Source organism: Gossypium hirsutum, chromosome D09, assembly GCF_007990345.1.
Source record: "Gossypium hirsutum isolate 1008001.06 chromosome D09, Gossypium_hirsutum_v2.1, whole genome shotgun sequence".
NCBI classification, from domain to species: Eukaryota; Viridiplantae; Streptophyta; class Magnoliopsida; order Malvales; family Malvaceae; genus Gossypium; species Gossypium hirsutum.
The window spans coordinates 12036063-12050421 of NC_053445.1; the positions used below are offsets into that span (position 1 = coordinate 12036063).

At 30.9% G+C, this 14359-nt stretch overlaps 1 protein-coding gene across 1 annotated transcript; it reads left to right on the plus strand.

Annotated features, from left to right (window-relative positions):
- The first annotated feature begins 3782 nt into the window (after nucleotides 1–3782).
- On the plus strand, nucleotides 3783–6897 carry LOC107892173 (uncharacterized protein At3g27210). Its single transcript, XM_016817180.2, has 3 exons — nucleotides 3783–4307; nucleotides 5867–5947; nucleotides 6095–6897. The coding sequence occupies exons 1-3, from the start codon at nucleotides 4121–4123 to the stop codon at nucleotides 6511–6513; spliced, it is 687 nt and encodes a 228-aa protein (XP_016672669.2). The 5' UTR covers nucleotides 3783–4120; the 3' UTR covers nucleotides 6514–6897.
- Nucleotides 6898–14359: the final 7462 nt, after the last annotated feature.

Below are 14359 nucleotides of genomic sequence, written 5' to 3' on the forward strand. Positions count from 1 at the left end.
TATTATAAGGTCCAATGAATATTTGACACGTATGGTCTAGTAAAAAATATAGGTACTTAATTGGGACAAAACAATTCTCCGGTACCAGATACTTAACTAAAAAAACCCTCAAATATTAAAATAAACATTAAAATCAAACTTAAATACCAAACAATATATCAACCCCTACCTTCCCATTCTTCTTTTCAAGTTCAATCATTCAAACCTTTTTAAAATGGCAAATGTTCTTTTTTTCTCCTCATCCATAATTTTCAACTTTTTGTCATTTTCCTTTGAGATGCATAATAAGATTTTTTTTTTAATGGTAGGCCACACTAAAAGCTGAGCCATTCACATGTTAAGCCTTTCTTCGTGACTCTATCAGCCTAATTCGTTAAATCTTAAATCATGTTAATAAGATTATAAGAATATAATATTACAAGTAGAGTGTGAGATTATTTTGTTTGATTTATTTGGTTTGAATGTAAAGCTTAGGTGTTTGATTGACGAAATGAAAATTATTTATAAGCACATTTTACTCCATCGTCATTCTAATAGATTTAAAATATATATATAAGTTTAGTCTCAATTTTCATAAAATTATGATAAATTATTACAATTCTTACCTTTTTATTACAATTTATATATTAATAAGTAAATATATTATGTATTTATTCAGTCAAATAAGAGGTTACTTGCAAGTCAAGTTAACAAAATATATTTTCTTTCTAGAAGATTTAGTATTTAGTATAATTTATTTGACCTACGAATTTAGCTTATAAATATGCTCTTCTACAACCTTAGAAAATACACCCAAAGATTAGAGCTCATGACACTTTTCGAGAATTTTGTTTTTATGTTTTGAGGGTTATTTGTTTTCGGGTTTCGAGGTTTAGTTTTATTTCCATCTATTGTACTCTTCATTCTTTTGTCATTATAGTAAAATTATTTTTGCCCGTAGTTTTTTATTCTCTTTGGAGGGGTTTTTTCATGTTAAATTTGTATGTTCAATTTCTCAATTTCTTCCACTATTTTTACTTGTTCGTTGCTTAATCGGATCGATCCCTAACAAGTTTTAAACTTGATTTAAGAAAAAAAAAGAGAGGCTAAATTGATTAGAATAATAATAAATAAAAGACAAATTGATCCAAAATTTAAGATTACGCCCGTAATTTCAAATTACCTAAGGAATATATCACATTAATATTACACCATATACTACAGGATGACTATAATGTGAAATTACGGGATGATTGGAACGTTGAAATTGAAACACCCCTAAGATCTTTTCGAAAGTTAGTTGTCTTCATCTTTTAAGTGATTATTACTCTTGTATAATTTATTGACTTTTATAATTAATTAATTTTAAAAAATTAATATTAATTAGTTTACTCATTCAAAAGTTTTTAATGCTTAGAACTACTCAAACCTCTCCTCAACTCATAAATAGAAGGAAAATGCGTTTAAACACACTCGAACTCACACCCTCCTGCATTGGCAACAATGCTCATGCTAGTGAACTATGGCTCAATCAACTATATCAATGAAGTCTTATCTAGTTATGTGAGTTTTTTAAATTTAATCTAAATTTTTAATTTGATACCATATTATAATATTTTATTTTAATTATAATTATTAGCGTTTTTCCAAAAATAAAATTTATTGAAAAAAAAGTTTTCTAATTTTTGGCATTAATCATCCATTTAATACCAATAGAAAGACTTTTACCAAACTCAAACCTAAATCCAACAAATAATTTATTGAAAAAAAATCCAACAAATAATTTCAAAGATAGCTGGCAAAAGGCATAAAATAAAATATTTTATATAATCCCAAACTTTTTCTTTTCTTTTTTTTACATATTCTTCTATTTGTCATCAACAATTAAACAAAAATGCATTTTTATCATTTTTGTGAAAAAAAAAAACTGTGAGATCCAAAGTTATGGAATGAATGCAAAGCATGAAATATATTTAAATGATGTTTGGTTTAATTAACATTCTCAATTTCACATTTATTTTGTTTTTTTTTCCATAAAATTTTATGGTTTTTTATTTTTACATAATAAATTATTTCACACTCCAACTTTACAAAAAAAATATTGTTTTAATGGTTTTTTTCTTTTAGCTTTTGAACTTACATTGTTTGTCAAAATCACCTAAAATAAATAGAAACGTTATTTGGCAAACATAACATCCATGTGGTAGTTCACGCGTATACTATGTCAGCAATTAAATAATTTTTAAAAATTAAAAGTATTTTTATACTTTTTAGTGTTTTTAATATTTTTTTTAAATTTTTTTAAAAATTAATTAATTACTGACATGATATCTATGTAATAATTCATGTGTATGCCATATCAGTAAAGTTCATAAACTTTAATTTTTCTATCTATTTTGAGGTGATTTGATAAACAATACAAATTTACATATTAAAAGAGACAAAAATTTAAATAAAAAACTAAAATAAATTTTTTTTATAAAGTTAAAATATCAAATAAATTTTTTATCCTAAATGAAGCAACAAAATTAGGTGCACATTTCCCTTTTCTACAAATTAATTAATTTATCCATTCAAAAAAAAGCAAAGTTTGAGAAAATAAACAATGATTAAACATATGATTTGAGAGAGTTTTGGAGTTTAATTAGCTCAAAAATCAATAAAAAATAAAATAATAAGGGTTTGGTTTGACTACATAGTAGCAGTAATACATATAGGTATTGTCAAAGAATTAATTAATTTTTATTTTAAAAAATATTTTATATTCAATGTATTACTTTTATGAAACTTCTAAAAAGTGTTAATTACTTTTTAAAATTCACCTCATCTAACACTTCCAAATATATTTTGAAGTCCAAATTCTATAAAAGGTCCAGTAATATGTATATTTTTTACGATTTAGTTCCTTTTACTATAATTTAGGATAAATCTTAAAATTATGTATGAATTTTGATTCAATGAATCATTTGATACATGAATTTTGATTTAGTGCAATCATGAGAGAAGTTAGCTTTTTTTTTTGTGTGTGTGTGTAGTATTAAATCAAAATTTCATCATTTTGTGAGGGGTAAAGTGCAACTTTACCATGTATTAATTTAAGACTTCATATATTTTAAAGGGCCAAATTTTAAATTTTCAATTTTAGGTGGGAGTCGGGGCCCCTGCCAACCTTCTGCTGTTGCCCCTGGGTGCAATTATACACATGAAACTTGATTGTGGTTCAAATGTAACACAAAACTTTTAACATTTGAATGTTAATCTCATTATAAGTTTTTTTTTTATCATATTTGGTTTTTTTAATAGAATGCCCTTAAATAGGAGGATAATGTGGTTCAACATACTCGAACCTACGATCTCCTACATTGACAATAATATCGATACCAATCGAATTAAGACTCAATCTGTCATTAAAGACCATATATTTAAAACAATAAAAAAAATTTTAAGGTATCAAATTATAGTAATCCTAAGAACCATTAAGTATAAAGTCCTTATATACAATCTATTTTATTTATTTAATAATAAATTGGTAATAAATAGTGTACCCCAGCAGCTCCTTTATTATTTCCTCTGTTTTTGTTCATTAAATATTTGCATTTAATAATATTAATTATTTTTAAACTCAAATGAAATATTTTAATATTGAAAATATCAGATTTTCTTACATAAGAAAGCAAAGAAAAGAAAGAAAAAAAAGGACACTTTTACACAATTCACAAGAATTGTCAAAAACTTAAAAAGTGGGTCCCAAAAATACTATAATGATAAAAGAAATGCTTTGAAAGGGGTCCACTTAACACAATAGGTAAGAAAAATATGGAAAAAGCTTTTTTTCATGCACTGCTTGCTAATTAATTGCCAATGGCTGTCGTAACTTCCCTTTCAATTCAAGCCTAAACCCCCTCTCTCTTTCTCTCTTTCTACCCCAAGGTATGTATTTTCCCACTCTTTAACATAACCTCCCCCCCCCCCCCAAAATAAAAGAAGAAGCTATCTTCTCCGTCTTCTCTTCCATTTTCTTTTGCTTCTGAAGCCTTTTGGGGTTGCAGAGGAAAAAGAAGTTTGAAAAGTTTCATCTTTTTTATTTTTTTATTGTTTTGAGACTGGGTGATGTTGTGGCTCTAAAAAGAGAGAGACAGATATGGGTTCATGTGTTTCAGTGCATAAGAGCTCTCAAGAGCCAGCCTCAGCCATGAAAGTTGGACTTTCTTTTGGGTCTAAAACTGATAATAACCTCATCATTCCACCATCACCTGTTAAGGAGAAACCAGTTGCCAATGGTGACTTTGCTTTCATATCTCAATCGCCCTATACTTTCAAAGATTTTGGTAATTTTCCTTCTTTTTCGTTTTACCTTTTTGTCTGTGTGTGTGTTTAGTGAAATAAATAGGTTGGAATTACTTTGCTTGGTTACGGGGTAAAGACAATCTACCTGGCTTTTGTCTCACTTTTTTTTTCTTTTAATCTTCAATGGAGTGTGAAAAAATCTATTCTATTTAACTTGTTTTTTCTCTGTTTCAGGATGATGTTTTATTTTTATGATGTGAGATCTGAAATGGGTATTTGGTTTGTCAGAGTTTTCATTTTTCTTACTATCAACATGTTGGTCTTTATATCAAGTAGTCTTGTGTTCTTTATTTAAAGAAAAAAAAATATGAATATATTGTTGGATTAATGAGTGATGATGCTTGTAGTTATCTATTCTTATAAGGTTATTTTTCAATGTCTGCCATGAATGATATGCCTAATGATATTTGTGTAGGCCCTCCTGATTCATGATTATGAGATAAACATGGTGATATTTTCATTGTCTTTTTCTTGGTCGTCCATGTTATAGTTTCTTAGCATAATTCTGGCTTGTTTGGGGACATTTCAAAACATTTTCACTATTATATTAGTGCAAACTCTTCTATTTTAGCTTAAATTTTGGACTTCCCTTCTCCTTCTTAGATGATTTTAGACCCTTCCTTTGACCTCCCCCTGCCCTCCATGGTAGTATATTTAATTTGCTTGTTAATTAATCTATCATGGATTAGAGCTCAGTTTTCTAACTTTTTCTGAACATAACACTGTTAAACATGATGAATATTGTACAAAAAGGTAGCTATACTTAGGTTTTTTTTTCCACTTGTCTTGCAAGAAAAGTCATTGGCCGTTTTGGAATGGCTAGGCCTATTGGAAACTTGTTAGGTTACCCGAAAACGACATCGCAAATCGCGAATTCTAGTATGACATAAAATAAAGCTAATTTTTCACATATATGGCAGTATTCAATTCGAAGTTGAGAACCTAACTTTAGCGTTATATATCCTTGTTTAATGACTTACTGTCCAATGTGGAATAGATAGACAAACCAGCAAGTAGCAATCTTTTGATGTATCTATCTATTTTTGTAAGTATATAGGGGGAACCTTTTTTGTGGTAAATTTATTAGCCCTTGATGGATGGACCACTCTTAAATAGTAGGTAGCTGCGAAAGAGTTTTAAGGAAGTTGTCTTTTAACTGTCAATAATTTGACATTAATGGAGATTAAAACCCCAAGAAAGACAACTTGTGGATTATGTTGTGGTCCTTACTACATGTACAATTTATGTGTCAATACAGTACAACACTTGGAGATAAATCATGGGACTGTTGTTGCTGATGTATATGTCCATCGAATGTCAAAGCGATATAGCGTTTTTCCATGGATGTTCTGTTGCTTGCTACATCATATACATGTTACAGTTTCTGAAAATTGTACAATAGTAATGTTGAACATCATGTTGATATTCTTTTCTATATTACTTTCATGATAAGCATTTCAATGTATTTCAGCATATTCATCAATTTGCTCCCTTTTTGCTATCTAAATACCTTAAGCTGAAACAATTTTTTGTTCTGCAGGTAGTAAAGAAGAAACCTTTTTCGATTCCCGAGCATATCTCGATTCTGATTGTGAGGATGATTTCTTCAGTGTCAATGGTGGTAAGAATAGTATAACTGTTCGAATTAACTCGTATAATGAGTACTGATTGCTGTAATATGACTGATACTTCGCTTTCGAGTTGAGTACACGTTCTTTTTTCGAGTCTATCATAGTTTTGCCATCCAAAAGTTGTAATCTATGTGCAGATTTTACTCCGTCTCGTGGTAATACCCCTGTTCATCATAGCTTCTCCGTCGGGACAACACCTCGAGTTAGCAAGGTCACCGTGGAAGGATCACCTATGTCTGTTCTGGAAACATCCCCGATGGGAAAAAAGAAGAAGCTCCTCGAACTGTTCCGAGAGAGCGTTAGAGAAGACCGAAACCTTACTTCAAAATCTGCAAATGTTACCCCTTATCATGTCTCTGGAGCTACCTCACTTTGCAGTAGTGAAAGGACTGCTAATGGAGATCATGATAACCCTATGTTCAAGGAGAAGCCATTAAAGTCTTTGCAATGTTGCCTTCCAAGCTTTGTTACATGCAGTAGCTTCAATGAGAGGAAGAAGAAGATGAGCCCTGCAATAGCTGTAAATGATAGGCCTCAATATCCATCAATTCACTAGCACGTAGGTCGACGAAGCCAGATTCTCGACTTCTAGAGGCTCGAGATTAAGTTGGAAGTTTTGTTGGAAGTAGTGAAGTCGTTGGATAATGGTGATACATAAATATGGGGATTAGAAGGCATGTAAAGAGGATCCAAGTAAATGTTTGATGTAAAACTCCTATTAGGAATTTTACCAACTCAATCAACCATAAGTGAAAATTTTCTTTTCAACAAGAAGTTAGCTCATAAACAAGTGTTTTGTAATAAAAGGGCAAAAGAATCAAAGGAAAAATAGTATATGACCCTTGTAATGATATGTTAAGCAACTGAGGCCATATCCGCAGGCTCTCGGTACTTACAAGTAAACTATGCTATTTAAATCCTAGTTAAGCTTTTTACATCATATATTATAACAAAGGTTATGCTGAAAAAATAGGTAAATTAATCCTTTTATATTTCGAAACGTGCAAATTAGTTCTTAAGCTCATAATCCTTATGGTGGATGTTAATTTTGCCTTTGCTCGTCTGTTTAGGGCCCTCGTACAAGTAGGAGTAGAGAATTTTTGAAGCAAGTGAATTGCTCCGTTGAGATTAATGCAAGGAGTTTTCAGATGTCTCTCTGCTTTTGAGTGAGAATTTTCCTTTGATGGTGGTGTCAGTTTGATTCTGCCAATTATTTGGTTGAAGCCAATTCATTGATATTGATAGAATGTCTCTTTGCTTCAGCACTTTGGGTTTGTTTAGTAGGTGTTGTGCTTTTTTTTTTTTTTGCTCTTTTAAGATTTGAGTTGCTCTTGTAGGATTAGTGAAAGACAAAATTATAAATGACTTTTTTAGATGCTTGTTTTGGTAAAATTGCTGATAGCAGTTGTACTTCTAAGTAAAAGTTGTAGGGTTAGCTTGAGCTTAAGTAATTATGTTTGAATCTGTCAAATGATCGTTTAGTATTTCAGGTAATTATTGAGATAAGGGAGATGCCTAATGATTTTAAAGCTTAAAATTCTTTGCTTAGATTGCTTGTGCTTTTAGTGTCATTTTAGTTTGAATTTCCAATGCATGATTATCTATAAATTATCCTGAGGCATTATCGATGAAAATAATAAATTAAGAGAAGTTAACTTGAATGTGGGTTGAGAATTTTGTTTGAAGACAAGCAAACGCGTGGGGATATTTGATAGGTGCTAAAAGTAACATGTTTTTAACCCATTCTTAATGTGTTTTGGGTGATTATTCAATGTTAATGGTGAATTTTTTACTCCTAATCCTTTAAATTCATGTTTTATACTTAGGAGAGAATTTGAGAGCAAAAGGAGAGAAAAACGAGTGAAAAACGAAAAATCAGAGCAAGTTATAAGAGCCACACGGGTTGACCCCTTCCACACGGGCTGCCACACGACCATGTGGTAGGCAGTGTCAGTTTCGTAAATTTGGAACCTAAACTGTAGGAAAACATTATTTTTAGTTTTTTGAGCATTCTAAGAAGTATATATGACAAAAATATGAAGATATGAGCGAGCTGTCATAAAATATTCAAGAAAACAACTCGAAAAACACCATTGAAGTTGATTCTGAAGCATATTTCCGTCAAGATTGAAGGCTCCCAGTTGATTTTTCAGGAGATTATAATGAGTTTCGTTGTTTCTTGTGGTTATATTGTCTTTGAGATGTTTTTATTTTCAAGCATGAACTAATTTTCTAAATACCTAGGAAGATGAACCCTATGATGAACTCTGTTGTTTGATTTTTATTTTACGCAATAAATCCTTAGATCTTGTTTTTATTATATGTGCTTAATTCTTGGTTTGATATTTTTAGATTATTGATACATGTTTGATGTGCTTAAATTAGAGGAGGAATAGACCCTATTTAAGAGTAGATCTAGCGTAATCGAGTGGAGTTGCATGCAATCCTAGAAATAGGACAACATAAATCTATCGGATTAGAGTAAAATCTAATAGGGGAATCCATAAATCTAGTTAATGCGATAATAGGGGTTTTAATTAGAAAGAAATTTCAATTAATAAACCTAGAGTGAGTTGCTCTTACTCTCGAAAGAGATATTAACATAATTTAGGGATTTATATGGATCAAGATACTAAGTAAATAAATTGCGTAATTTAGATTGATAGTGATAGATGAAGTCCGGGTGAATTCTTTCCTAGGTATTGTTTCGCTTCTTGGTTATTATTCGATTATTTTCCTAAATTTTTCTTTGTCGTGTTTGTTAGCAATTAATTTAGTTAATTTTAATTTTCAATCAATCATTCGAATTTATCGATTAAGTAATAGAAAGACAATAATTACTAATACTTTTAGTCTTTGTGGGAATGATATTTCTACTCACCGTAGCTATACTATTAATTGATAGGTGCATTTGTCTTAACCAGATTTTTAGTTGATTTCGTGGACGTCATTAATCAAACCTTGATTCAACACAATCTCTATTTCTTTTCTAATATGATTCAAGCTTAAATACTCAACATGCATATTTTAAAGCCTTCAATATTCTTTAAGTTTCTCTAAAGTTTCTAATAAAGGCAAATTAACGTATCTTTAACAATTGGAAATTTTACTCAATGGGTGGTGTCCTAGATTAATAATCTAACCAAATTTTGCTTGAAAAGCCTACCTATCTCCTTTAATGGTGGATGATAATGAATGAAAGAAACCACCATTTTTATTCTGTTCTTTCTTCTCTGTTTTTCAGTGGAAGGAGAAGATAAGAATGCTTTTCCATTTCTTCTCTCACCCACTATTACTTATATATATAATAAATTGATTAATCATAATTGACATAAACTAATAGATTAATCAATGGTTATAATTTCATCTCAGTACACTTAGTACTAATTGATGGACAAGATCACATTAGTCCATTAGCCATGAATTCATCACGGTTTAAAAGCAGTTAGATCCTTGGTTTACTTGTCGTTTAAGGACTTATTTAATGTTATGCTAAATTCTCAATTTAGTTTCTGTATTATAAATACATCTCATAACCGCTTTATTAAAATTTTCGATTAACTCAATTCAAACAGTTCGACTTTGAAACCGAATTTTTCGACAGCGACAAAAATAGGTCATTATAGACTATCTGCTACATATCATGTTTGAACAACAATTAGGACCAGTGTTTGAGTTGCTTTCGTTATAATTCGGCGTTTTAGAGGAATTTTGCAAGAACCTTCAATTTGCGAGAGTTAGACTAATTTAAGCGTATTTGAAGCGAAGGGATCACTTAAGGGCACACGAATTACGAGATGAAAGTTCTAACCCCATGACACTAAATATAAAGAGATAGTAAATCACCATAAAATTAGAAGTTGAAACAACAAATAATTCAAAATATAATAAAAATCTTTGTAAATATCATATACCATCTTTAAGGGCGGCATAAAAAGGCTGGCAGGGGCCTTAGCCCTTGGTTTGGTATATTTTCCTTTTTAGGCCCTTAAATTTTAGTAAATTTATTTTTCAGAATTATTCTGGCCTCTCCACTATAAAATTTAATTTATTATTGTTTTTAAATTTAATTTTAATCGAACACTTCTAAATATGAAAGTAGATCAAACAAATCAAGAGTTTTAATTTAAACAAGTTTTGAATGTTGATATTCCCAATTGCACCCTGATCTGGTTCTAAAATGGATGCTGTATGCTGTATGCTGTATGCTGTATGCTGTATGCTGTATGCTTTTGCAGCTTTGAACAAGCTTTCCCATGTTTTCATAAGTATGGCTAATGAAATAACTTTTTATTTCACTGATTGATATAAAGTGATTTGCATTTTGGAGAAAGAAAGATAGCAACAGTTTAGTTGAAACTCCAGATATGAAAATGGGAAGACTAAACTTTTCCTACGCAAAGTTAAAGCTGTTCCACACTCCCCATGCCCCCTACTCTCTGCATATATAAATTATAAATTCATCAACTTGTTGTTCAGTCCTTGTATTATATTTAATTTCAAGATCTAGTCCATTTACTTCAATTTTATGTCCTTTGATCATTTCACTATTATTAATATTATATCTGAGTTCAAATCACTAACTTCATTAAAATATTCCAAATCATGAGACCATATAAAATTTCGTGTTTCAGGTAGAATTCAAATCATGAGATAGAGACGAATTTTTTTAGAACATGACAAATTTAGAGAATTCAAGTTTTAGTTTTTTTTTTATCTTTTAAAATTATGTATTGGCCTATTAAAATATTTTTTCGTGAATTACAAGAATAATGTAAAATTGAATAACGAACACAACTAGAGTAATTTGAACCCAGACCACATCTGAGATAGTGAACACCCTAATCACCATTCCATTATATCATACAAATTAAAGTAAAAAATTGAAGTAGGCAATTTGAATAGAAAACCACGAGTTATCCTACAAATATCCATAGACGAAATTGCCTTCCTTTTCCTCGACTATCGGCTAGAATGATAACAGTGGGCCTCTCATAGCTCTGAATGATGCTCTTTGAAAGTCGTCACAATGCTCATCTATTCCCATAGTATTGGTTCTCCTTTCACATTGTTTCATATTCATCTAACAAAATAAATAAATAAATAAAATGCTTAAAAAATTTTATGTCCAAAAACTATATGTATACAAAATTTTATGTGAGAAACAATTAAGGTTTTATTTGAAATGGTAAATGTTTAAGTTCATTTGTGACTTCTTTTTAGATTTACTTTAAATTTAAATTATTTTTAAAAATTTATATAAAAATATTAAAAAATAAAAACTGTCTCATAATAACCTTCTACATTTTTAAATAAATAATTTTTTAAATATTTTCTTAATTGAGCTTGTTAAGTATGACTCCTATTTCAATCAAATTTGAAAAATAATCTTTTAGTTAAACTCTATTTATTTGTTTCAATCAAACACTGATTAGTTTAGATTATTTTATTATTATTTGACATATGAATTTAGCCTATAAATAGGCTCTTTTACAACATTAGAAAATACACCAATTAGATATTAGAACTCATAACACATTTAGAGAATTTTGTGTTTACGTTTTGAGGGTTCTTTATTTTTTGGATTTTCGGGGTTTAGTTTTTATCTCCATCTTTTATTGTACTCTTCGTTTCTTTTGCCATTATAGTAAAATTATCTTTGCCCGTGGTTTTTTATCCTCTTTGGAGGAGTTTTTCCACGTTAAATTTGTGTGTTCAATTTCTCAATTTCTTCTGCTATTTTTACTTGTTCCTTGCTTAATCGGGTCAATCTCTAACAAGTGGTATCAGAGCTAGTTCAATTTTCATAAATCAGCCCATTCATATATGGCAGCAACAAGGTTTGAAATTGAGAAGTTCGACGGTTAGACAAATTTCAATCTGTGGCAAGTTTGGATGATGGCAATTCTAGTTCAATCCAGTTTGAAAAATGTTGTTACCGGGAAAAAGCCTAAGAATCTAAATAAAACAGAATGGGAAAAGCTTGATGAAAAGGCTTTGTCTGCAATCCAGTTGTGCCTCGCGAATACGGTATTGCAGGAGGTATTGATGGAGAAAACCTCATCTGCCTTGTGGAAAAGGTTAGAAACTCTTTATGCAACTAAGTCTCTGGCTAACAGTTTAGTGTTGAAACGTCTATTTACGTTTCGCATGAACGAATGTGAGCTTCTTAGAGATCACATCAGTCAATTCATTACTCTTTTAAATGACTTAAAGAACGTTGAGGTTCATATTGATGGTAAAGATCAAGTTGTGCTATTATTGTGCTTTTTACCCCCTTTATACAAGTCTTTCAAGGAGGCCCTGATTTATGGCAGAGACAAACTCTTGTTCGAAGATGTGAAGGGTCATTTGTTAAGTAGAGACAAACTCGACAATGAGCTTCATTTGGATGGTAAGGCAGATAGGCAAGCTTCCGTTTTGATAGCATCAAAAAAACAAGACAAAAGGTATCACTATTGTAAAAAGTTAGGTCACGTCAAAGCAGATTGTTATAAACTGCGAAATAAAAGAGCTGCTAAGAGTAACGAGGAAGATGTAGCTGGTGCTAATTTGGCTGATAAGAGCGGCGATGATTTCTTGTTAGTGTCAACGAGCTATAACTCCAAGCTTATGTCCGAGTGGATCCTAGATTCGAGATGTTCTTTCCACATGTGTCCCAATAGAGAATGGTTCTCCACATACAGTTCGATTGAAGATGGAGTTATGCGCATGGGAAACGATTCATCTAGTAAGGTAATTGGTATTGGTATTGTTAAAATTAGGATACACGATGGGACGATTAGGACACTCTTAGATGTCAGGTATGTACCTAATTTACGAAAGAATCTCATCTCCTTGAGTATTTTAGACTTGAAAGGATGCAGAATCAACATCGAGTCGAGTGACATTAAAGAATCTCGTGGAGCTTTCGTTTTGTTAAAAGGTAAAAGAACTAGCAGTCTTTATATTCTGGAAAGTTCTACAGTGACTGGTAAAATCGGACGTCCCTCGTCCGTTACAGAGTCGAAGTCAACTCGTTTGGAGCGGAGGCTACTTGGTCATAGGAGGGAAAAATGTATGACTATTTCGTTGAAGAGAGGTTCTCTTTTGGATGCAGGTTTTGAAAAGTTAGGGCACTGTGTTCGTGAAAGTCAGACCTGAGTTAGTTTTGATTTGGTAGTGTATAAGTCGAAGGCTAGAAGTCTTTCAATTTCTAAGCACAGATTCGACTCAGTTAATTCCCTACATAGTTCAAGATAGGCTCGTGGTGAGATTTGGAAAAGATAGCGTTGTAGAAATATGAGTCAATGTGGAGATTTGTTAAGTATGACTCTTATTTCAATCAAATTTGAGAAATAATCTTCTAGTTAAACTCTGTTTATTTGTTTCAATCAAACACTGATTAGTTTAGATTATTTTATTATGATTTGACATATGAATTTAGCCTATAAATAGGCTCTTTTACAACCTTAGAAAATACACCCATTAGATATTAGAACTCATAACACATTTAGGGAATTTTGTGTTTACGTTTTGAGGGTTCTTTATTTTTTGAGTTTTCGGGGTTTAGTTTCTATCTCTATCTTTTTTTTGTACTTTTCGTTTCTTTTGCCATTATAGTAAAATTATCTTTGCCCGTGATTTTTTATCCTCTTTGGAGGAGTTTTTCCACGTTAAATTTGTGTGTTCAATTTCTCAATTTCTTCTGCTATTTTTACTTGTTCCTTACTTAATCGGGTCAATCTCCAACAGAGCTAATTTTAAATTAACACATAATATCAAATCAATTTCATAGCTTAAAAGCTACATGAATAAAATAGTGGTTAGATTTATATTGATAGTTAAACCTGATTTTATCATCTTTTTAAGTTGTTTGAGGCAAATACATTTAAATATTTGCATTTTTATGTGTTAATATTCAATATATTATAGTGTATAAAGATAATCTACATGTGAATTTTAATTTTAAAATTCTCTTTAACATTAAATAAAAATGTTCATATTTTATTAGTTTCTATGAATCATAAAAGTATATATAAATGATACTTTCACTGCAGCAAAACAGGCTTTTAGCGGCATTTTTTAGGCCTATAGCAGCGCTTTCACGACCGCCGCAAAAAACGCCGCTATAGACAATGTCGCTAAATTTTGCGGCGTAGTGCCGTTAAAGAACATGACCTTTAGCGACGTTTTACCCACAAACGCCGCTAAAGAACGTGATCTTTAGCAGCGCTTTTATCACAAACACTGCTAAAGGACATGACATTTAGTGGTGCTTTTATCACAAATGCCATTAAAGAGAATAACCTTTAGTGGCGCTTTTATCACAAACGCCGCTATAGATGATGACTTTTAGCGGCTTTTTTTTCACAAACACCGCTAAAAGTACCATTCTTTAGCGACGTTTATGAAAAAACGCC

What these genes read in the sequence shown, in the direction of transcription:
- LOC107892173 (XM_016817180.2), top strand. Translation starts at nt 4,121, where the DNA reads ATGGGTTCATGTGTTTCAGTGCATAAGAGCTCTCAAGAGCCAGCCTCA. An exon ending in CTATACTTTCAAAGATTTTG is followed by an intron (nt 4,308 to 5,866) that starts GTAATTTTCCTT and finishes TTTGTTCTGCAG; the next exon opens with GTAGTAAAGAAGAAACCTTT. An exon ending in TTTCTTCAGTGTCAATGGTG is followed by an intron (nt 5,948 to 6,094) that starts GTAAGAATAGTA and finishes ATCTATGTGCAG; the next exon opens with ATTTTACTCCGTCTCGTGGT.